The sequence below is a fragment of the Melospiza georgiana genome, chromosome 8 (genome assembly GCF_028018845.1).
Source record: "Melospiza georgiana isolate bMelGeo1 chromosome 8, bMelGeo1.pri, whole genome shotgun sequence".
Classification (NCBI taxonomy): domain Eukaryota; kingdom Metazoa; phylum Chordata; class Aves; order Passeriformes; family Passerellidae; genus Melospiza; species Melospiza georgiana.
In genome coordinates, this window is record NC_080437.1 from 24,660,914 (window position 1) to 24,685,253 (window position 24,340).

The 24,340-nt window shown below is 48.3% G+C and overlaps 2 protein-coding genes across 3 annotated transcripts in view; one reads left to right on the forward strand and one right to left on the reverse strand.

Moving 5' to 3' along the window:
* Positions 1-600: 600 nt before the first annotated feature.
* Positions 601-15,390, reverse strand: ACTR1A (actin related protein 1A). The gene is made up of 11 exons (XM_058028782.1): positions 15,297-15,390; positions 9,614-9,678; positions 8,647-8,722; positions 7,790-7,915; positions 6,882-7,006; positions 6,363-6,579; positions 5,371-5,463; positions 4,456-4,630; positions 3,579-3,640; positions 3,163-3,203; positions 601-2,791 (listed from the first exon to the last, which is right to left on the reverse strand). Exons 1-11 carry the CDS (start codon positions 15,342-15,344, stop codon positions 2,689-2,691), a joined length of 1,131 nt encoding a protein of 376 aa, XP_057884765.1. The 5' UTR covers positions 15,345-15,390; the 3' UTR covers positions 601-2,688.
* A 1,978-nt stretch (positions 15,391-17,368) lies between these two features.
* The window catches only part of SUFU (SUFU negative regulator of hedgehog signaling), an 87,868-nt gene continuing 80,896 nt past the window's right edge, over positions 17,369-24,340 (forward strand). For both annotated transcript variants that reach the window (XM_058028848.1, XM_058028849.1), the window contains exons 1-2: positions 17,369-17,550; positions 23,179-23,313. In XM_058028848.1, coding sequence (XP_057884831.1) covers positions 17,369-17,550; positions 23,179-23,313 — 317 coding nt within the window. The remainder of the gene's footprint in view (positions 17,551-23,178; positions 23,314-24,340) is intronic.

The following is a 24,340-nucleotide window of genomic DNA, read 5'->3' on the forward strand; positions in this document are numbered from 1 at the left end:
GATGTGGTGCTGTGGGGACATAGCTGTGGCTGGGTGGAGACAAGGGGACAGCTCCTTCTCCACAAAACTGCACTGAGGCTTGGCTGTTTCTGCAGGGGGCAGAGGGGAGCACCTGCCTTTGAAGGGAGGCATCACTTACTCCTGCTGCTTTGGAAGAGCCCAGAGTTAGGCTTGTCCTGTTCCTACACCAGTGCGTGCTGGGGACAAAATGGGACAGTCATAGCACTGGGCACTGTGCACTGTGCCACCTTCCCTGTGAGAACTACTCACTGCTATCTCTGCAAACACCTGGGCTGGCACCAGCTCTTCTCACAACAGCAGTGGCATCACCCTTTCTCAGCCCAGGGTGCCCTCTTCCACCCTTTCACCTGTCTGCAGTGACAGAAGATTCAGGGATAACACATGTAAAGGAGAGTAGATGCAGACACCACGGCTGCAGCCCAGGAATCTCCTCCCATAAAAGCCAGACCAGGAATGCAATCCTGGACCAAAGATGGTGTCTTCTTGCAGTCTGGCCAGCAACAATTCTGCACAGGCAAGAGAACACAAGTTACCTCCTTGAAATTGCAAATGTGGGGAGAGGAGGCCAGGAGGCTTGAGTGTTGTATATGAATGACTTTATTTAAGTATGCTGGGCACCACCAGGCAACATGGTTTGGACAGTGTGCGAGGGAACAGTCAGGCAGACCAAACAAATGCTAGATTGGAGACAGCACCGTCCTGCCCAGTCACTGCAGGTTACAAAATGGAGCACTGCTGCTGCAAGGCCAGCGGAGGGGCTGGGGGGATGGAGAGCACTGCCTGGGGCACACAGTAATGGAACGGAGAGGAATTTGCTGGAATTCCCCTCTGTGTGCTGCAGCAAATCAGCAAGAACACAACCAGTTTCCCAGCAGAAGGCTGAGCATTGATGGCTCTTTTCTGACAGGTTCTTGCTTAAAAAACAGTCTGCTCCGATGGGGCGAGGGGAACAAGCAGCCTAGCCTCAGCTGGGAGAGACCACCCTATGCACCTGCCTACAGCCTCTCTAAACCCAGGGGTGAGCCCCAAGAACGTGGTTCCTGCAGTGGCAACTGGCTGCTGCTTAATGTTTATCTCAGCTGGGGCAGTGCACTGGCCTTTCCCTCACCTCTGTGGCAATCCTCCAGCTCTTACCCCATCTCTGCACCTGAGAGTGACCCAAAGGTGATGTGTGGCAAAGAACAGAAAAGAGAGAAACGGGGAGGAACTGCCACCAAGTCCAGCTCCATTGCTACTGCCATGTTCTGCAGAAAACTAATAGGAAAAAAAGAGAGCACCGAATAATGCACAAGTAAAACCGGAACAGTGGCATGCCCCAACACAAGCAGGTCTGCAGGCTGCCCAGGGCTGTTAGAGTAGTACAAGCAAAGCAGCCAGCAGGTGAGCAGAAAGGCACTGCAGTGCAGAACACGGCCAGCAGGAAAACTTCCTGCTCACACACATGCCACCCACACGGCCTCCCAGCGCTTTGCTGTCCCCTCCCCTGGTGCATTCCCAGTGACCAGCGAGTCCCCAGGGAGCAGGGACAGGGTGGTGCAGGGCTGGCCTTTCCACTAAGTGCAGGTGCTGTGCGCAGTGCGAACATCGAGCAGCAGGCAGCTGGGCAACAGGTGCTCAAAGAAGACCCAAAGCGTAATTCCCAGGTGCTGTGGTCAGTATTTGAGAGATCCTCAGACATTTCAATAAATAAAACAATTCTTACATTACAATGCACCTTCTCAATTATTATTTTGCCCCAGAATGGATAAAGTACACAAGAGTCATGCCTGGCTGTGAATACATGCTCCCTTTGCCCTGACATGGCAGGAAGGAGGGAAACAGCCTCGACTCTTACAAAGAACACAAGAAGTCAGCACTGTAAATCTTGGCAGGTTGAGGGGGAACACACAAGTGCCTTCACGCCCATTCCAGGGTACTTGCTTCCAGAGGAGAAAAGGTTTTTAAAACAAGGTACGAGAGAATAACCGTCTAGTACAATGATAGCTGATTAGATTTGCTTTGTTCTACTCCATGCAATACAAACTAAGTCCTATCGCCAACTTCTCCAGCTGTGGTGCAGACCCCACATCAGGCTAAGAAGTTACACACTCATACACACACTCACACACCAAAACAGTGGGGGCAAATGGACTTAACTGCTGAGAATGTGCTTTCTCTTAATAAAAAATATATTAAAAACAACTTCAAAAACTTACTGATGGTGAAGACACCGCTGAAGAAGGAAGTAGCTATGGGGCCTCAGCTATGTGTTTCCAGACAATCCAGGCATTGCAGTCAGGCTGACTAAAGCCTGCACGAGCAGTCTGCAGTGGTTGGCTCCCTTCTGGCTTGCCAGGCAGTTTCTATAAGCTGTTCCCTTTGTTTTTGCTTGTTTTACAATGACAGATGTGACTGTGATACAGAAAATAAGGGACTGAAATGAAAAAGGAATGGGCCATTTTGGAGAAATGTAGATTGGTATTTTCTCCTTTCCATTAAAAAAAAAATCAAACAAAACAAAAAAGAAGTTAGTAGTACTAATACAACCCTCCTGCTGCTGTCGTCTTTGCTCAGTGACATCGGGGCATGCTGGCGCACACACACACACACAGGCAGCTCTCAGACACTCGGACTCAGAAAAGCGAGTTTAAGTGAGTCTTCGGAGGAGACTGAGGACAGGTCCCAGGGCTAGAAGGTTTTTCGGTGGATGGCACGAGCTCCATCTTCTTCATATTCCTTTTTCGAAACCCACATTTTCTTAAAGGTGTCCAGAGAGGCCAGGATAGAGCCACTACAGAGAGACAGGCATGTTACAGGTTAAAGGAAAATGCTGGGGGCACTTTCATAGTGTCTCTGCAGAGATGGGCTGTTTCTTTTGTGACACTTCCCCATGACAGTAAGGTGCTCAGTTACACATGACAGATACATTCTCTGGACAGTCACTCCCTCTCCCACAATCCTCAAATGTGCCAGTACTACAGAGCCTGGCACCACCTGCCCCCTCCCACTGCTGCTTCAAGAACACAGCAAGCATTGCCCAGCTGAGTAACACAACCACCCTGATGCACAGCACCAGCTGGGATAACAACATGAGAGCTACTGGGCTGTGCCTCCCCAGCCCAATCCCACAGCAAAATGTGTTGCTGTGCAGCACATACATACCCAATCCACGTGGAATACAATCTCTCCTGAGGAGCCGATATCTGGAAGAGAGAGAGAATCAGTCTGTACCTCCCCAAGCTTCAGTCTGCTCATCCTAGCGCACTGCCCACACTGCACGCCAGCTAGCACCTGACACGGATGTGATCTCTCCCAACAGAAAGACACCTGGCAGTGCCTCCAAAACAATCACTCTGGTCCAGAATCCTGGACAGGGGTCATGTCAGAGGAGCCACCTTCTCAGTGATGAAACCAAACTGATTTTCATCGCCAACAGCAAATGCTGTTGGGCATGTGAGTGTCTCAGGAAAGGCATTTCTGATTTGAAGTAAATGGCAGCTGCAGTCTGAGAGAGGTTCTTTCAAGGTCACAGACCAACACACTTGGTAAGTGACAAACCCAAAAGAGATGGCTCTTACCCTTATTTTGACGTCCTTCGGAGCCAGTTTCTTCACTTCGCTCAACAGCCTGTCACCAAAGCCTACACGAGACAGAAAATGTGCAGTGTGAGCACCTCAGCAAAATCCCAAGTTCCATCCACTAACAATGTGGACATGGCCTATGCAGTCCTATATAAATACCCCATTCCATATCTTACACAGAGTCCAGCCTGGGGAGGCACAGAATACAGACAATGACATAACAGGACTTTGTCTCACTGAGAGCTCAAACACTGGCACAATGGGCTCTACTCCTCAGCAGCAACCTGAGTCAAGCAAACAAGGTTTTTAGCTAGGACCTCCTCCTTCCCTAGGCATTCTTCCTGTGTCCAGCCCATTTGTACAGGGGGTTGAATGGGAAGACTGGATCTATTTGGAGATGTCAACCAGTGGATAACAGACTGATGGGTTCTGGCAGAGGGTATCTTTAGGTCAGCAAGCACCAACTGAGCCCCGAGGAGATGGGTTGAAACCTTTCTGCTGACACTCATATAGGACTAGGACCACTGAACTCTCACATATCAGAGACCTAAAGAAACCTTAGAAGATGGAAGAGTCCTTTTTGGTATCTAGTCTCAGATATCATGAGCTACAGCAGCAGGAATAAACACAGCTATTCAGTCCTTCTACAGGTATTGATTGGAGAAAAACAGGAAAATACTTCAAAGTCCAGAAAGTGATGTACGAGGGCAGGCGTCCTGCATTACCCAGCAGGGTATGACTAGGACTCAGAAAATTAGAAAGTAAATGCCCTGATAGAGCAGAATTTACACAGCCCTCACCCCAGAGGACAAACTGGGTGATCTGAAGCGAGATCAGGTATGTCACAGCACACTGAAAGAGGAAAAGCAGGAACCTTTGAAAAGTGTGGAGCCTCCAGACAGCACAATGTTGGAGAACAGTGTTCGCCTCAGATCCATGTCTGACTTCTGAATGGCAAAAACGAGCACTTCGTGAAGTCCTTCACATTCCTCCCCTATCAGGTCCGGCCGGAACAGGAGCTCTGGGGCTCGGAAACGGGCAGGGCCAATCTGCAAGAGCAGAAGTTAGGACACAGGGAAGAGAACAGTGTGGCTTTCTTCACTACCTACAGATGGGCCTGCCTTTCTTAGGTGAAGCTTCAGAGTAATGGAACTTCCTGAACATTCATTTTGCATCACTAGATACCAAGTGAATGCCAGTCTGAACTACAACCCCTACAAAGGGCACCATTTCCAATTTGCAGATGAAAGAGATGAAGAAACTTGTTCAGCCCCATACGGCAGGTCTGGCATAAAGGGAGCAAATTCAGCCCTGGTAGTGGAGGTAAAACCTGTATTTCCTCTCTTTCAACCATTCTATACTGGGCTGAGTCTTCTAAGGAGTATTCCTAATTCTTCATGTCAACTGTTAATGCACAGGAGACAATTCTAGGCAGGACAAAAGGCACTGTATATAAAACCACTGATGGATTTAGTGAGCTGACACCTACTCACACTCCATACCTGACCTGCATAAAGTTTGTTAGATCAGAGCCTGCTCTCAAACAGCTCAAAGTCCCCATTGTTACACTGCATCCTTACCCAGGACTTCTAGCAGAAGTTGTGAGGTTTCTAGTAAAGTTTTCTTTCCCTAAAGATTCTAGTGCCCAGTCAACAGCCTAGGATGAGTTATGGTCTTTTAAAATTATCCCCTCCCACCTAACACTGCATGAAATTTCCCATCACTGCGGAGCTTTTCTGGAAACCCTGTGCCTCACATCAGGAATTCTCTAAGAGTGGTCTTTACAAACCTCAATAGTGCTTCCATCTGGCAGGTAGTACTGAGCCTTCTCAGTCTCCAGAGTCTCATCCTTCTGGGGGTTTATTGACAGGTAGCAGGCACGCTGGAGAGGAAACAGAGTCAAGGAGAAAGAGATGAGATGGGTAAACCCAAATGCCTCTGATAAAATGTTTTTCTTACTAATAATCAAAATCCACATATCCCTTCAGGGAGACTGATTTCAACAGTATTATGTGCTGGAGAAAAGAACTTTAAGGTTCACAACAGGCAAACTACATTGCAATATCCCACTTGTGATCCCTAGCTGCCATGGATTTTACTCCATGAAGGGAAGCAAATACTACTGAAAGCCATCATCAGACCCTGAAAAACTGCAGCACAGGTAAATGCAAAACTTAATTCTGAACCACCAGCCCATCTTCATCTCCATGTTAACAGCCTCTCAACAGGGATTAATGTGATTTTGACTATAACTCTCTCAGAATGTGGGACAGCTGAGGTTGCAAATGACCTCTTGCAAATGATCTTGTCTATGCAGGGTCCCATAAAGCAGGCTGTCCAGGACCACATCCAGGTGATATTACCAAGGATAGAGACTCCACAACCCTCTAGACAAACTGTGCCAGCACTTGGTCACCCTCACGCTAAAGAAAGTTAATGTTCAGACAGAACCTCCTGTGCTTCAGTTCGTGTATCTTGTCCTGTCACTGGACATCACTGAAATGAGTCTGGCTCTGTTTTCTCTGCACCCTCCCTTCAGACATTTATATACATCAACGAGACTCTCCCCAAACCTTTTTTGTGGCTCAACAGTCCAAGCTCTCCCTGCCTTTCCACATGTAAGAGTCCTTTAATCATCTTAGTGGCCCTGGACTCCCTCTACCAATGGGTTTAGGTGCAGAGCTAGGTAGGCTGAAACTTCCCACCAGATTTTACAAGCCACAACTTCCCTTGAGAAGAAATCCCCTCTTGGACAAACACAGAAACAAGGCAGGGCATCACCTCCTTGATGGTCTTGACAATCTCAAACTCAGAGGTTGTGTGGAAGTCGTAGCCTTCCTTCCGGAGATAGAGGCGCAGGAAGCGGGAGACGTCCCGGCCAGCGATGTCGATGCGCATGATGGAGTGAGGCATGGCAAAGCCTTCATAGATGGGAACCGCGTGGGTGACGCCATCCCCAGAGTCCAGCACCACTCCCGTGGTCCTGCCGGTCGCGTAGCTACCAAGGGACAAAGGCTCAAGTCAGAACAAGCAACTCAAAGTGAGCCCAGACAAGCAGCACATCCACACTCAACTCAGGAAGCAAAGATTTCATATAAAACAGGGCCTAAAAACCCCTCAAAATGCAAGTTCTGTTGGCAGTTCAGCAAATGTCCTGTAAACTCTTTATTACATAAATTGAGTTTCAGTTCTTGCATGAAAAATCGGGGAAGACATCAGTGAGGTCTTCCATGATTTTTTTGTAGAATGGATTTCATGGCAACATTCCACAAACACAAATCAAAGATGAAAGACACTTACAGGCTAAGCACAGCTTGCATGGAGATGAACAGTGCTGGCACATTGAAGGTCTCAAAAAACACCTCAGCAGCACGCTCTCTGTTCTTGCGTGGGTTTAGGGGTGCTTCTGTCAGCAGCACAGGATGCTGGGAAAGAGAAGAAGGAGCTGTGCTGCAGTAACCAGGAGGCAGTAGTGGTGGGTTCCTAAATGTTTCTGCTTATTTATTCATTTTAGGAACCACTGGTACAAGAGCGCAGGTACAAAGGAGTAATTTCAGCTGAGCTGTATTAGATTGAATAATCTCTACTAGGTTGGAAGACCAGCAGGGTTCTGGTTTAGTTATGAAGAAGTGTTAGGAAGTTCCTCTGTGAGTAACTCTGACCCATGAAGGAGAAGTAGGATGACTCTCAGTGAGAAAAATCAGCCAGATAAGCCAAAATACACACCCTAAGAAAGGGTGAAGGCATATGGTCTTTCAGTGCAGGCAGACAGAAATATTCCTACTCCACAACTTAGATTGCTCTCAGAGATTTAATAATTTTTTGGTGTGATCCTTCCAGACCACAGGACTGTGGTTTTCTCCTTCCTCACTTCAACTCATGTCACTGCTGAGTGGATATGCCTGATGTGCAGGCAGAACAGGAAAAGTCAGAAACACTTGGCCAAGAGTAGAATCATTAGAGAGAGTGTGAATAGCAAATGTGAAAGGCAGATTTTCAGTTAGGCCAGACCATCAGATCTGGAGAAGAATTCTGCTTGGACACTTCTTGTGCAGTATCTCCTGAGACGTGAAAGAACCTAATTTAGCAACAGACACACATTCAGAAAGAAGGCCAAAGGAAAAGTCCCAAATCTTTCCAAGTTCCAAGGCTCCTGGTGTTACACACACTGAATGATGCCTGTGCCTTTACATAACGTGGTCTCTCACCTCTTCTGAGAAAGTCTGGAGCTGGTCTTTAGAATACACGTACTGCCAGATGCGCTCCATGTCATTCCAGTCCTTCACTATGCCATGCTCCATTGGGTATCGGATCGCAAGAAGACCTCTGTGCTCCTGAGCAAACAGGAAGAACAAGAGAGCATCAGAGCTTCCAACAATCCCACTTCTGAGCACTGTGACTTACTGTGAGACTCACCTACAGCTTTGATTCCACTAAAAGATAACTTATCTATGGCATACAGGACAAAACCTGAACATTCATCACAAACGTCTCTCCCAGAGAAGCCAAGCCTAGACAAGGCCTTTTCATACAAGCAGGAATGTCTACATCTGACACTGGCAGAGCATATTCCATCAAAACACTTTTAAAGTCAACAAACACAGACACCTATCATACGGTATCTTTGTACTACCAGATCAGCCATGACATAAAAAAAACCATAATAGGATGTTACTGGGGAATGCAGTTTGAAGGGCTCACAAGAAATGTGACCACACAACTGACTACATGCTGACAGAAGCAGGACTGTGGAGAGAAGCTTCCTGCCCACAACAGGGAGATACACAGCAATTGAGCAGGGTCCATTTCTAAAGCTCCCAGTCAAAAGTATGTAACCATATAGAGCTAAAAGTAGTCTAAAAAGAAAAAGAGATATATCAAAGGCCTGTGTCAGCAGATTGGCTGACATTAGCTTCACATTCCACCTTGGACACACATGCAAGTGACAATCTGTTCTACTCTTTGGACCTACACAATACCAAAGAACCACAGCCCAGCTGCCACATCCCCCCTTACAGCAGCACACTGAGATACATGGACAAGTGCAGTGTACAGGTGCTCTTACCTCTGCCTTTGGACCAATGAAAATGTCCCCTTCTAAAGCACCAGCCATGACACGAACATGCTTTGGTCTGCCCACACTAGAACAGAGACAACACAGTAAATGCTTCTACAAAGAGCTCAGATGCACCCAAGGATTGCATACTTTGTGCTTCTCTCTGTCCTAACCAGAACTTTCACAGTGGGTGAGACTGGGGGTGCTACCAGGTGCAAACAGACCCAGGTTTGCTCTGAGCTAATCTCAGAAATCAGAGGTGAAGGGGACAGACTGTAGACAGTTCTGAACTGGCTGGACATAAACCAGCTGAGTCTGGCCATATTTTCACTGACTATTCAGGACTCACCTGTTTCAACAGTGCCTGGGATGAACATGGCTAGACTGAGCAATTGTCTGAGGTGTTGGACCCACATGTGCTGCCAGACCTCAAGCAGACTTCTCAGATTAGACATTTGTGTCCCATGACCCACCATCCCATACAGAACATATTGCTCAGAACACAAAACTACTCACTAAAAACCCACCACACTGAAAATAAAGGCCAGTGACTGTTCAGAGTTCCTGTTCCAGCTGTCTTCATCCTGGCAAAACTCTTAGAAAACTCACAAAAAAGTCTGGCAGGAATCAAGACATTATACCACACACTGAGAAAATACAAAGGTCTTCACACTTCTTATGCCAAATTTTACTTTTTCCAGGTCCTTTTCTTCATTTGTGAAGATTAAAGGATCCTACAGCTTTGGTTGTGTGTTGAGCCTGACAAAGTGATGTCATCTTTTATGATGTGTGTGTGTGTACCCAAAATTCTCAAAATATTTAACAGTGGAGCTCTCATCTCCCTGATGCTTCTCTGCAGCAGGCAGAAAAAAATAACTCGTTTTTCCATTCATAAAACTGGGCAATTCTTCCCCTCTACATACCAAAGAATTGGTACACAGTACTAAGAAGCTGCCAAGACCAGCAGAATACTTACTAGTTAGGAAAGCAGTATTTTGGTATTTGATCGCCCGCAAAACCTGCTTTAATCACACCCGAGCCCTGTGGAAGCAAGAGACAAATACATCAGCTTAGCACTCATTCCATCATCTTCACAAGTTTTAGAGGAGCAGCAAAGTACATCAGGACTGCCAGATGCTCTCCTTTCTACTAGGAATAAAGCTCCCAAGGGACTGGCTCTCCAGGCTGCTTGGGGATGGGAAGTGCCAGCTTGGCTGTTGGAGAGAGTGACCGGCACCTTGTCTGGCAGTGACATCTCACAGGGCACAACCATCCCAAGCACCCTGGTACTGCTCTGCACACACCCAAACACCCTGTATGGACGAGTATTTTTCTAGCCAGGGTTACATGAGGGGTGCAGGAAGCTAAACCCACACTCCACAGGTGTCTATTTGTGGAGTGTTCCTCCTCTTTGCGGGGAGGAGAACACTCCAGAAAGCCCAGCAAGAACAACTGAACTCTGCCAGCTTCAGGAGGCACTGGAAGAATGAAGGCTACAGGCCTCTCAGAAGGAGATTTGGAAAAGATGGAGGGAGGGCAGATAAAGTCAGAGAAGGAAGTAGCAAAGAATTGTGAGAAACAGACTGGAAAAGAAATAGGGAAAAGATGATCAGACGGTGGATGAACTAGCTAACGCTAAGGAGGCACAAGTGTGGTCAGAAAAGACACTGGAAACCAACCCAGACTGTGACTGGGAAAGGACAAACATTCCAGTTACACTGCAAGGGGAAAGGCTGGGGGCAGGAAGCACAGCTGATAGGACAGAGCTTGTTCAGAGGAGTCAAAGAAGAGATGAGAGATGGCAGTCAGGAAGGCACAGATCCAAGAGCCTCCTGCAACATTCAAAGCAGCAAACACAGGGTGGGTAAAACCAGCCACAGCAAGGCCCTGGCAGGGAGTCAGTGCCGGGCATCTGGCCCCACCGCTCTCACTCCCTGTGCGGAAGCATCCTGGAACACCATCATCAACTTGGTACTGTGCTGACTCCTTCCCCTCCTCCATTTCCTCTCCCTGCACAAGGGAATGACATCTTGAAACAATGAGCAGCTTGCAGGAACACCCAAGTTTTGCTAAGGAGTGGATTTTCATAGGATCTCCTCAGATAAGCCGTTTCACTGGTAATCCCAGCCTACCATGGGCACGAGCTCTCCTGCAGAACAAGGAACAGTTCTGCTCAGCCCCATGGTGGGAGCAAAGTATGTGTGAGCTTGCACTGAAAGCTGTGACCTGTCAAGTGCCTGTTCACTCTCAAGGGCTCTGCAGTAGGAATGCTCTGGTTTGGAGGCCAAAAAGATATTTTGGCTACCCCACTGCATTTTAAAATGAGCAGCAACACAGCTCCTCCATAGCTTTCCACTTCTCACCACCTCTGCATGGGTCAGCACCACCACTTTTGCTTTGAGGCTGGGGCCAGATGAGTTGCTCAGGCCTCTGACAAGCAAGCCCTGTCTGCAGTGGTTTCCAATGCTGCCTTCCCAGTGCCAGAGGTTACCAGCCAGAGCAGGCTCAGCAGAAAGGAATGTGGGGTGGCCCCAGCCTCTCCTGTTCACAGTCCAGCGTTTGCTGCCAAACTACTTCCATCAGCAGGGATGTCAGGCTCTGCACAGAGTGTGCACTCTGCCACCAGAGCCAGGACACTCCTGCCTCTAAAGCACCAGAGTCAGATTTGCCAGGACACATCTGTGGGAGAGGAGTGTCAGGAATACTCTGCAAACCAGACACAGCTATTTATAAAGCATATGAAAGGCAGATTGCTTGAATCCTTGTCTCCTGATAAACACCTGCAGCCAGGCTGGCTCCAGGAGCACGCCCAAGCTGCCAACTGGGCAGGACTAACTACTTCCTTTCCACACAGGGACTCAGCTCCAGGTGCATCCCAAGGTCTGCACTAACTGATGTCAGTGTGACAAAGTGGCAGGTGAAGTGTTAAAAAGACTTCCCTTGACACAGACTCTCTTCTGGCAATTCCCTTCAAAGTGAAACAAGGAACAAACCAAAACCACTATTTTGATTTTTCTTATCATAGTTTATAAACAACTCTCTGCCTGGGAAAGAATACCATCCTGTGGCAAGTCTTGCAGAAAAATAATTGAATGAAATGCAGTAAAATAATGTAACCAAATTAGAATATTGCACTTAGTGAATATTTTGTTCAGGATTATGAACAGTCTTGTTGCTAGCACATTCTGCTGCAGGGAACTGGTTTCAGGAGAACAATGATGCTCCTATTTTAACTTAGAGATTAAAACTTCCTTATGTCAGGCCAAAAAATTGCGTAGCGTGTCCTGGTGAGATTCCCAGCAAGTTCTGTATTTTCAGATTTACATACTGAAGTTCAAAGTTAACCAAATGTGTTGGGAGTTCAGAACTCCAGCCTGGAGTCAAAGACAAAGGACTGCTTTGAATGTGGGATGGGGCTTCAACACAAGTGTGCTTCCAAGGGCCTGGGAGCAGACCAAGAACAGCTGGTTGATATCTCTGCACTACAAAGACCTGCCTGCACTTTCTGACCCATTCAATTTTTCTTGAAAACATTTTACTTCTTTGAAGATATGTGCACACTGAGTAAATCTGTTTATTATAGACCAGTTTGAGATTCCTATGCAATGAGAGGAAAATGTTTACATTTTGAAAGAACTCTGATTCAGAAGGTTTAAAGACCTGTTTTTTCATCTTTGTTTCAAATAAGCATAAACACATGCACCTTCTCTTCTGTTACAAACTCTGATTTATTAAAACTTTAAAACAAATTGAAAAATTTATATACTTTCACCAGTAACTATCCTGGCTGGATTTTCATTCCATTTTATCTGGCAGCAGTTTATCTTTTTTTTTTTTAATCAATCAGAGCAAAAGAATAAAAGAAGAAAAACTACAAGAAAAATGTAGAAGTCAAGAAAGATAAATTCATTAAAAATTCTTGTGAGTATCATGAAGGAACTGAACATACCTCATCCCTGAACATAGCTCATCTACTAGCTCTGTGGCCAATTGGTTATGGATTCATTCATCTTGGTGCATTTAGGACTCAAATTTAAATGGAAATCACCAATCAATCTTCCATGTAGCACTTTCTATGGAGAGTGCACATTTCATATTGTTGTGAAACTGTTTTATTTGATACAGAATTTATAAGATCAAGAAGAAACTAAAGACACAACAGCCCTTGCTGACAGCTCAGCTATATAAAATGCCACCACTTAGACTACAAGGCAAACAAGAGATAATTCCATGTTCCATGGAGGTCAAGAAATTTGCACTGACTTAGGCCACAGCTGGAGTACTGACACGTGCATTGTGTTCAGCAGGGCCCCCAGACCATTCAGAGAGAGCTTGTTGGACTGCAGATGGGAATACAACTCTTAAAAATTAGACAATGAGAGTATAAAGTTGTGCTGAGGTACAGCTCCAACCTCCCACTGTACATTACAAAGCTCTCCCTGCTGAAAACATACAGCTAAGAGCAATGTGCTGTAAGAGAAAAAAAAACCCTCTCTGCTAATTTTTTAGCTACAGAACTTCATGTCCTTTTGGAACACACTGAGATTCTAGAGCAGGGCTGGGACTGGAGGGGTCTGGCTCTCACCAGCTCAGTATCTCACTTCCCCCTTCCCACACAGGCATGTGAGACAGGATAACATTCAGCCTTCAAAAGGTGCCGCAGCTCTCTGCAGAAAAGCAGTAATGGAACAGCAGTGGCAAGAGTGGTACCTGCTCTGTGCAGCTCCACTTCCCATCCTGCCTGAACTCCAAAGAGTGAAAACTGCAGTGTCACCACGAGCCTCCTTGGCCCACAGCCTGCCAGCGTTCCAGGCAGATGCTGCAACAACTGCTCCATTCTGCTTCTTGTACAGGGAGGGGAAGGGGGGAAACTCATTTATCAGAGAAGCAAGAACAAGAATCAGCTTTTATAAGACCAGCTGATAAAATGAAAAAAGACACAGAATCAGCTGCTGGCACATGAGCCCTCCTTCAGGTCCGAGGCAGAGGCAGCAATCACTGCACTAAATAACAAAAGGACAAGCTGAAATTAAATATAGGCTGCTACTATAGTATAGTATATTAGTAGCTCAACAAAGTGATCCTCACAGTGCCAGAACACCTAGAGATAAATTTATTGTTTAGCTAATCACTCAACAATGCAGCAGGATCAGTGCTGATACAGGCATTCCTAAAAACAATCAACCTAATGCTTTTTTTAACATCTTCAATAAAGAAGATACATGTTTTTCTCAACATAGTCAATTTTACTGCTTACTCTCATTTTCTAATAGATGCTTTCCTTCAATGTCTAACCCAAATCCCTCTGCTATAAAATTCCAGGGAAATAAACAAAGCCAAAACTGTATCAGAGAGCTCAAGATGTAGAGAGGAACTTAGGATTCATAATAAAGAAAAAGTCAAAAGAATAACCACCTTTATCTGAGACCTACAATTATTCACCTTATGGAGAGTTAAAGCAATAGGCTGAGAAGTGCCAGGCCAAGAAATCAAATTCATATGGCAAAAAAATTCAGGAGAAATTAAGCGTGTGGAAGAAGAATGGAGCACAGTACTGACTCTTCAAAACAACAGAATCTCAATCACTGGCGATAGAGGTCAGAAGGGAGGAGAACGGGTTTGTGACTCAGTACACTGAAGGAGGCTCTGTCCAAGACAGGCCCTCCCATTCCTTCCTGGATGGTCCCTCCTCCTGGGAGGGCAGCATGGATGGGGCAAATCAGAACTGTATCCAGAAGTATCTCAAAGAGGCACGGAATCACTGTCATTCATCTCCCGCAGAGCTATTACACACACAGACTGAAGGTCTGCTTTGTGCTAATGAGCAGCATCAGCACATTGGAGCAGCCATCTGCACCACCACACTACGCTGATGCAACCCTGGGCACAGATCCGTCAGCAGTGGCATTCCAAGGCACGGGAATCCATGCCTTGGGAACGGCACTGCCTTGCTGTGAGCACTGCGCTGGATGCGCTGGAGGAGGGGCAGTACAAGAGGTCAAGGCTTCTGTCTCGCTGGGCCTGCGAGGGGTGCCTGGCTGGAGAGCTCCATGTCCTGCATGGGCCCAGGGAAGCGCCAGCACCCCCAGAGCTTGCCGGGGGTGCATCCACGGCCTGCCAGGAGCACGCTGGAACCCTGGCCAAGGCCGGCCCCACAGCATGCTGGGAGTGTGGCCATGGCCTGGCCCGGCACCCCCATTGTCCCCCCGGCACAAAGAGGGGTGGGGCGGGACTGGGAAGCCCCGCCTGACTGACAGCGGCAGCTGCCAATGAGCGCAGGTGCTCTGGCGACGGTCCCGCCCCGCTCCAGCAGGTAGCGGAGGGCTGCCCCGCTGACTGACAGCTATCTCAGCCAATGGGGACGCGCCGCCCCTCCCAACCAGCGGCAGCTTGGCGGCAGCGGGGGCTGCGCCCCCCCAGCGCGGGGCAGCGGCCCCGCTGCAGGTGACTGCCAGTCGCCCCAGCCAATCGCGACTCGCCGACGCGGAGCGGCCCCGCCCCCCGAGGACGCCGTATGGCGCCGTGAGAGGACCGGAGGCGGCGGCCGAGCCGGCCGATGTGGGGGGGCGGCGGCGGCGGCGGGCGGGGCGCGGCCACCCCGATGACAAAGGGATTGCGGGCCCTCCCCGCTCCCGGGACGCGCGGCCGCCCGCACTCACGTTGTCTATCACGACGGGCTGGTTCGCTATCACATCGTAGGACTCCATGGCGAGGACCCGCCGCAGCCGCCCGTGAGGGAGCAACAGCCCAGCCCTCGGCGGCGCATGCGCGGAGCGGCGACGCGGCGCCGCCTGGGTGATGTATTCCTGCCGCCGCGGCGCCTGCCGGGAGCTGTAGTCCGGCGCTGCGCAGAGCCAAGCGGGGAGTCGCCCCGGGAGCGGGGCATGCCGGGAGTTGTAGGCCGGCGCCGGGAGCGAGCCATGCTGGGAATTGTAGGCCGGCGGAGGAGCGGGGCGTGCTGGGAGGCGGAGAGCGGAAAAAGGGAATTCTGCGGACACATCCACGGCCCAGAAACCGGTGGGTGTTGCCGTTCAGGAGACAGCTGAGTACTTCCACCAAGAATGCTGCATCGCAACTGGCTGGCTTATGCTTAATAGATTTCCCCTCGCCTAATTTTTTCTAATAGGAAAGGAGAAAAAGGTGATCCCATCAACTTCTGTAGCCGGGATCTATTACTAAGGAAAGCGTTTTATTGTCCCATAATTTCATGTGATCATCTTTATGAACTACTGGTCATAACACATCTGTTCCCTCCAGGAAATACCAGTTTCTCTCAATTTTTGAGGCACGAGAGCCACACAAGAGGTGTCAGTATAAAGAATGCACATCATGAACATGTCAGTATTGAACAATGAACACATTGTCATTTTCTATTGACTAAGTATTCTAAAGGCACTCGGAATAATCCATGTCTGAAACTCTGGGTCTTGAAATTAATTAAAATGGACTTCCCTGCCAGTGGGAACACCTGAATGCTTGATTCACCTATCTTGTCCCACATTTCTCCTGCACACATGGACTTTTCTCTTGTAGTTCGTAGCTTTAGCCCCAGTAGATAAATTTCATCCCAGATGTTTACCTTTAGCAACCTTCCCCATTCCCCTAGTCTACAAGAGGGAGCTTTTGTACAACAGGATTGAGGGGTTTAAATTAAGGGTAGTGTTGTATCACTTCAGTGAATGCCAGGTGACACTAATTATGGGTGCGTGGAGCCAACACAGCCTTTCATACATACTCTGTTACATTCACCTTCTCAGCTGACTGTAGCTGACTACTCGGGCAGATGTCACAAAAAGGAGTATCACAGTAACAGGACAAGTGAAACATTTTTCACTGTGGGAAGTGAGGACACCAACTGCTCACCTCCTCTATCAGGGGATTGTCACTTGGTGTCAGCTTCTTGACCATGTGTGTTCTCCCAAATGGTGTCATGAATGTTTTTAGAATAAACTCTCACCTATTTAAATGAGAAATGTGAGCATGAGCTCCCACCCTCTCCTCTGAGCGTTCTATAGCTCATCTTTTCCTATTTGCTGATTAACAAGCAGGACCCTGCTCTAGGAAAGGTGTTTGGGACTATCGTGCACACACCATCCACATGTACATACCTGGCTTTGCATGGCCCCAGTTGTAGTTGCGACTCAGGAATGAGCCAGATCGTCAGTGTGAGCCCCAAACTTCACCCACTGCCAGCTTCCAGCTGCCTGCAAGGGCCCTACAGACGCAGAGATCGCACGGGGAGAGGCGTGCTCCTTGAGCACAGGAGGAGGTGTAAAGGCAGCAGTGAGAACCGCCCTGTGTCCGGGCCTGCCCCGGGGCGGGATCTCCCGCTCCCCCCGGACCCGCTCCGCGTTCCCGCCACCGCCTCGCGCGGCCATCGCTCCGCCCACCGCGTGCCCCCGCGCCGCCGCTAGGGGGCGCGCCCGCAAGGCAGCGAGGGGCGGGGGCAGAGGCGCGGCCGCCCTCCGGGCCGCGAGCTTCCATTGGTCAGCCCGTCCTGTCATTCACGCCACTCTTGCAGGGGGGCCCCACCCCCTCCGCGCGGAGCCCCGCGCAGCGCCGCCATTGGCGGAGCTGGTCTGTCACTCAGGCGGCCCGGCAGTAGGCCCCGCCCCTCCTCCGCGGCCCCACGCAGCCGCTTGGGCCGGGCCGGGCCGGGCCGGGAGCGCCTGGCGGGAGTGGAGCGGCTTCGGCACCAACTGGGACGGGCGGGACCAGCCGCCTCCGGGACATGGAGGGCGTGCGACCGGGCGGGGGGCCCCCCGCGGGCGGGCCGGGGTCCGGCTCGGGGTCCGGGTCTGCGTCCTTCCCGTCGCTGTTCCCGCCGGGGCTGCACGGTATCTACGGCGAATGCCGCCGTCTCTATCCCGACCAGCCCAACCCGCTCCAGGTCACCGCCATCCTCAAATACTGGTGAGGCGGCCTGGATGGGGCCGGGGTCTTGCGTGGAGCCGGGGGGAGCCGTGGGGCCGGCGCCTTGTGTGGGATAGGAGCGGGTTTGGGAGGAGTGGTGGGAGCGGGAGAGGTTTGGGAGAAGCCCGGGGGCTGGGGACGTTGCACGGGGTAAGCCTGGAGGGGCTGGGGAGGGTTGCAGCAAGGGGAGAGGGACTGGGGGTTGCGTCCTGTGTTAGGGGTGAGGTGCAAGAGTTTTGGGGACATGCAGCGGGTCGGGGATGGAGGGATTGGGGGTGCAGTCGGTTGCCTGGGGCGTGTGTTTGGAGGGGACTCCTGGGGAGAATGTGCTGGCAGTAGGAGAAGGGTCTAGAGAGGTGTGCACTGAAATCAGGAGAGTGCATTGGGGTTTCTGGGATGATTTGGAGAGTCCCTGAGTGAGGGGTTGCTGATGAAGGCCCCAGCTGGGACAGATCTTAGGAAAAGGGCGTGTTACTCAGTGGAGGTGTTCCCACAGAAGGTGAGGGTCTGGAGTTTCCCCCTGGACAGGCGGCAGGAGCTCTGTCTCTGGCCGGGACTCTGGGCTTCCAGTGTGGCAGCACTGACCAGAGTGAAGCCGCTGTTGCAGCCTGCAGGCCGGACACTGCCCTGTGTACCCATACAGCCCACGGGGCAGTGCCAGCTTCGCTTGGCCTTACACAGCCATGCCTTATCACAGACTGTGGATCTGCTGTGCAGAGTCTCTGCTGACACAGTGTCTGACACCAGGAACAGCAGTTGTTTATGTGGGAGAGTGGCATGAAGGAAGTTCTTGGATGTTTAGCTATCAAGATAAGTGTCTAGCGTCTAATCCCGTGTGAAGAGGAGTTCCTTTTGCTTTTTGCTGTCGCTTAGCTGCTCAGCCCCCTCTTCTGGGGCTAAGGAACATGATCAATCACCCCTGAAAGTTTGCTTTACATGACATTGGCCAGTCCCTACCCCAGCACTTGAAAAAACTAAATGCTGAACTTCTTTATTTACAGCTCATTTCAACCTGTATGTTTTTATCTAATTAGAGTCCTGAGCAACAGCAGAATAACATCCTCCCTGTGTGCTGCTCTGACAACAAAAAGCTATTGCTGTTGTTGTCCACAGAAGTGTAGTTTTTTTAAGTGATTCTAGCAAGAAGTTTATCTGTTAGCCTTTATTGCCTAGGGGAGTATTGTATTAAAATGGCGCAGTGGGCTGACATAAGATTTTGCAAATCTGAGACTTCAAAATATAAATAATTTCTTAGTCATCTGTGCACATCAGTACTTTGGTGATGGTCTGATCAGTCTGTTTTCACACTTATGTGTAATCTTAGATACTCATTAAGTGTTTCCAGTCACGTTAGCACTTCTTTTCCATCAACAGCTTAAAGCATACTGGCTATAGTGGTGTAGGATTTGTGGAGGTTGAGGGAAATTTAGGTCTATAGTGAAGAATGGCAAAGACCCTTGTTTGGGAAGAAACCTTGTTGCTTAAGGGATTGATGAGGGTTTTGCTGCAGTTGGAGCTCAAACACTAAAATGATTACTGCTGGCAGTGAAGGCAGATTACAAGTAAGAAGTAATGTGAAGGCCTGTTTATCCTGGCATTTTCCACTTAGTGGTTCCTCCAGCTGCTAGCTCAGCCAGCAGCGAGAGCTGAGAGCTTCTGTTGTAAAGGTGAGCTTCCTACTGCTGTCCTGGGCAGGAAATGCTTGTGTGAGGTAAAGCCTCCATGGGCGCCGCAAGTTCTTTCTTTCCTGTTGTTGGGTGAAACTTGGAGCTTGGTTTTGTTATGTCTGGTAGAACGACTCCTGCCACAACACTCTCTCTCCTATTCTGCTTGGGCTGCCGGCTATTCGCTGGCTAAATTAGAAGAGGAAATGGCTGAATGAAGTTCTCTGCCTTAGGAGAAATATTGTAACACTAATCAGCTTTTAATTATATGTATCAGTTTCTCTATGGTTAACAGCAATTTGGTTTTTTTTTGTTCGGGGAGCTGAAGTTGTAGTCTTTGGCTTGCAGATCAGAGCAGATCCTAACTGTGTAACGTTGGAGAATCTGCAGCACTCCATGCCTGTTGCACAAAGGGGTTTAGCCATGTGGATTATTTAATGGAACTGGTCTTTTAAAATGCTATTTGCATAGCTTGGGATCCAATCAGAACTTCTTGGAAGAGTTTCTGTCTGTTTTTGTGAAGGCCATGCCCCACGATGGAGTTTGTCCGTTGATATCCAGTATCCCCTTTAATTATATGGTAGAGTATCTCAAATTGAAATATCTTGTTACGTGGAATTGCTGGTGAAAAAATCAAATTTTTTTTTTTTTGTGATAGGTTTTGAAATAAGCATAATTTGGGCTCCACTACTGGGTTTTTATCACCTGTCTTAAATTTAGGCCATACTCTCAAAAACCTGTGCAGTGAGCTGTGGTCTGCGGCCTTTTGGGAATCACAGACTACTTCTGAAAAGTTGTCAAAAGGTAGCTGTGAAAAGCAATCCTATTGTCAGCTGCTGGGAAGTGGCTACAGACAATACACTAAGGACTTTTCAGGGTGAATGAATTAGGAGTTTTCCGATGTCTTTCCATTGTGGGTCTCTTTCCTCTGCGTTTCTCCTTCTACACAAACTTCAGGGCGCTCTTAACATCAGTCAAAAGAAGACTCTTGGTGCAGATGCAAATACAGGGTTTCCCCTGAGGCTGCCCTTCCTGCTCCTGAATGAGCTCCATGAATAGAGAATGTAACAAATTTGTACTGTACCTCTGGCTTTGAAGTTGGGCCCTTCCTAATAAAATCCTCCAACGCTTCCAGCTCTTTGTGTGAGTGCATGTACTGATATGTAGATTGTGATACAAGGTCGAACCCTGCCGCGGCAGCCGTGGGCGGGAGGAGGATGTACCTCAGCAGTGCCGGCAGGGAGCAGTGAAACCTGCCACCGAAACTGGATAAATATCTGTGCTGACTAACCCTTGGTGAGCATTATTGCCATGGCTGTGCTACTGAGTGCTGCAGGTAGCTGGCTTAAAGCTCATGCTGGATGTTTGTGCAGTTGCAGTGGTTTTGGGATAGGTATATGGCTTGGATATGTGTTGTTCAGAATTTAATTAGTCACTGCTGCAAGCTTTTAGTCTACATCTCTTCCAAGTGAGATTTCTCAGCGAGTAAAGATGGTGTGGCTGGATCATTGAGCAGCGTGTGAACCAGTTGGTAGTGAAATCTGGGCAGGGCTGAGCTCAGCTCCTCCAGACCACCTGGTGCCACATTGCTGTGGCCACCTCTTGGTGGTCTGGTGCTGCAAGTCTCCAGAAAAGTTTGGCCTTTGGAGACAAACACAGGATTGCTGGCAGGAGTGAGGGAGAGGTGTCTGGCTTGCCTGGGGCTGTCCTAGGCAGGACTTGCCATCTGCATCAGACCTGACAATTGTGTTTGAGTAGCCCTAGGGAAAAGCATGTGCTCATAGAATAGTCCCTGTCCTGAAAAGGGCAGTATAGAGGTTTCTCTTGTGTGTTGTCAGTGTGAGTGCCTGTGTCAGCAGTGTTCCAGCATTGATTGTTTGACTTCTAAAGTGTTATTAAACCCAGTTTGGAAGTAGATTTTCTTTATGTAGGAGATGCTGGTTGCTTAGCAGTGTTCCCTTCATTGCAAAGCCCACACAGCTGCTCTGACCATGACTAACCTCTCACACTGATCAGTGCATGAACCTCCCTCACTCCAGATCCTCCCAGTCCAGTAATAATTGTGTGTGGCTGCTGCTGGTCACTGCCACTCCTCCAGGGTGAGTGACCATCCTGGCTGGAATTACTTCCATCTGACTGCTTCCATCATGGATCCCTGGAGGGCTGAGCACTGGCCAGGACATAGGTGCCTTGCTCTGAACAGAGCCACCTGGATGGGTGTTTCTGGTAGAGACCTCAGCCTCCAGTGTGACCTGATGCCAGTGAGAGGGAACAGGTGAGAAAAGGGTGTCAGAGGGGACAAAAACCCTTGTTTTTTCCCGAGTGTTTCAAACTATTGTTAGACTTTGAAAACAGGTTTTTTCAGGTGTCTACTGAAGATCAGACTCAGCTCCATCCTGGGGTCTGATACACTCTCCCCGTGTTTGCTCACCACTTTGCCTATTATGCTGTGAGGATGCCACTTGTCATATGAGCAGGCTGCATTGTTCTGATGTAGCTTTTGCCAATGGACACCGGTGCCACTACTGCTCATCCCCTCTGTCCTGCCCCAGTATCCTGGGCTGCATCCTTGACTGATCTGCTGGAGAAGCTGCAACTGGTCTCAGTCACCATGATGGCAATATATGACTTAGGAGAGAGAAGCTGTCCTACGTAAAGTCAGTCATGTTAGACAACTGCTCTGGTTTTTTGCCAGCAGCAGTAGGGGCAAGGCAGCACAGCACACCTGCGGAGAGGCCTTTTAGTACACCAAGCTGATAAGCTGTTTTGTACAGACTTGATAAAGTTGGGCAACAGGAGGAGGGCAGAGAATATAAAACAGTGTCTCGCTGTCACTAGGGCTGGATCCATCTGTCCAGCCATGGAGACTGTGTATCATGATACACAAACCCTCAGGACAAGTGAAGGAAGGACAGCCATGCCCTGCAACCTTCAGATGATTGTGTCAGGGTCTGTCTCAGACAATAGACATGAGAGGAATTGATGTGTAGAATCATTTGTTCCAGTGAATGGGGTCGTGTGAGTTTGGATTTTCTTGTTTGGAGCAGCTGGGAGTTCTGCTTGAAGACACAGTGTGTTGTGGGCACAAAGTGGTTAAACAGCTGCTCAGCTGTGCCAAAACTGCTTGTGGTAGGTGTTTTGTGATTGACAGGGCAAACAGCAACACAGTCCAGCATGTTCCTTCCTTCAGCAGGGAGTTGTCCTGTCTTTGCTCAGACAGAGGTGACGTGAGTGGCAGGAGGATGTGCTCTGCTCTCTGCTGGCACACAGCCTCAATTCCCTGTGCCTTGTAGCAGGAAGGGTGGCTGCAGGCTTTGCTGGTTGCTCTGTAGCATTACCTGCCTGTGCTGCATTAAATTTTGAGTTATGTTCTTTTAAGGAAGCCATTCTAATGCTGATGCAGAGGGTACAGTGGTGCTTTTTACTCATTCATGGTTTATGCAAGTGGTGTATTTTTAGAAGTCTTGCTGCTAGTTTTACTGAATCAATTTTTTCTCCTCTGCTGTTTGAACTATTTTGTCTGTGTTCAGAAGTATGGATTACTCTCCTCAAAACTTAGTAATTTCAAAGTCTGCTTGGAATAGCATCACTTTTTTTGAGGTATGTGCCTCTGGACTGAATTAAGAGTTTGCAATGCAGATACAGCCATTGCTCTTTTACTAGTACAGTTTTTCAATTTTCTTTGTGTTTTGTGGAAGCTTTAATATGATTTTCCAGAGGTTTTTATGCTTTAACATTAAAAACATTTTTAGCATGTTGCACACATGTACTTTGTCTTCCTGTGCTCAAAGCTTTCTGGACTTAACCTAACCTTCCTCATGATTTTTTTTTTTAGAGGTAATTTGAAAGTTCTAATTTTTGTTTTAAACCAGGTCTTTGTACAACCTCTTCTAGCACCTGGTGAGACTTACGCTTTGTCTTGAGTGAACTAACTTACGTAAGAATATTTCTGTTTTTCATGCAGGCTGGGAGGACCTGACCCTCTGGACTATGTTAGCATGTACAGAAACCTGGGAAACCCAGCACTGAATGTTCCTGAGCACTGGCACTACGTCAGCTTTGGGTTAAGTGACTTGTATGGAGACAACAGAGTACATGAGTAAGTGTCATTTAGGTTCTGTAGCTGTGTGTTGAGTATTGTGTTGCATTTTGGGGGTGTGTAGGTAAAACCCTGTCCTGCTGCTCATATTATTTGAACAGCTGGTTTTCTGTTGAGAACACCCCAGCCCTGGTCTCAAAAACAATGACGTATGCCTGTGCTTGCATGTAGAAGACATTCTATGGTCCCCTCTGCAAGCCTTGAATACAGTATATTTCCTTTCAGTGTTGAGTGGGTTTTTGTTTAAATTTCTTTTAACTTGTTGGAAAATTTTCTTTTAACTGTCTGTCTTGTTGTGTTTTTCACACTCTGTAATCTGTTATGGTTGTACACTTAAATCCTGACCTCTCCCTGTGCATGTTAAATGCCTTCCTCTGGAAAACTGCTGTAAGGGCATTTTTGCTGTTGCTGGCACAGCAGTGTTACTGTCAGCAGACTGCCACTCCAGTGGCTGCTGTATAAGGTGCCAATTTGTGTAACAGAAGCCTAAAACTCTAATTGTGTGACTGTCTTTTCTCCAGTAATTAAATTATTATCTTAGGTTGCGGGTATGAATAGTTTCTAGCAGGGAGTTTGCATTAGACCAAGCAGGCAGCATGAGCTAACCCTATTCTTTCGTTAGCTGACCCTACTCCTTAACTCCAGTTGAAGTGAGTAGCAGTAGCCAGGCCATCATGATTTTGGGGCTGTGAGCATGGTCTTTTAACCAGCCAGAAATGGCACAATGTTTCTGCTGTCACTGTTTACTGAAATTATCTTTGCACTGTGTTATAGTTACAGGATAAATGTCCTTGATGAATGGTGCAGCAAAGGCTCCAGTTTGTTCACACAAGCTTTCCTCCTTTTGTTTGTCTTGGTTAAGATTCAGCCACCAGTTTTTTTTCCATCAAAGTGTTTCTCTTGCAACAGTTGGGCAGCAGTTGGGCAGCAGTTGGGCAGTTTCTTTAACTTTACCCATTCCTCAAGGCAGTTTCTCCTGTTTTTTTCCTCCTTGTGTTTGTGATTACAGAACTATTTTTCAGAAAAC

Coding starts and splice junctions, on each gene's coding strand:
- ACTR1A (XM_058028782.1), bottom strand. CDS start 15,344: ATGGAGTCCTACGATGTGATAGCGAACCAGCCCGTCGTGATAGACAAC. Junction 8,723..9,613: donor AAATACTGCTTTCCTAACTA/GTAAGTATTCTG, acceptor TCTCTGTTCTAG/TGTGGGCAGACCAAAGCATG. Junction 7,007..7,789: donor TCCAGACTTTCTCAGAAGAG/GTGAGAGACCAC, acceptor TCTCTTTCCCAG/CATCCTGTGCTGCTGACAGA.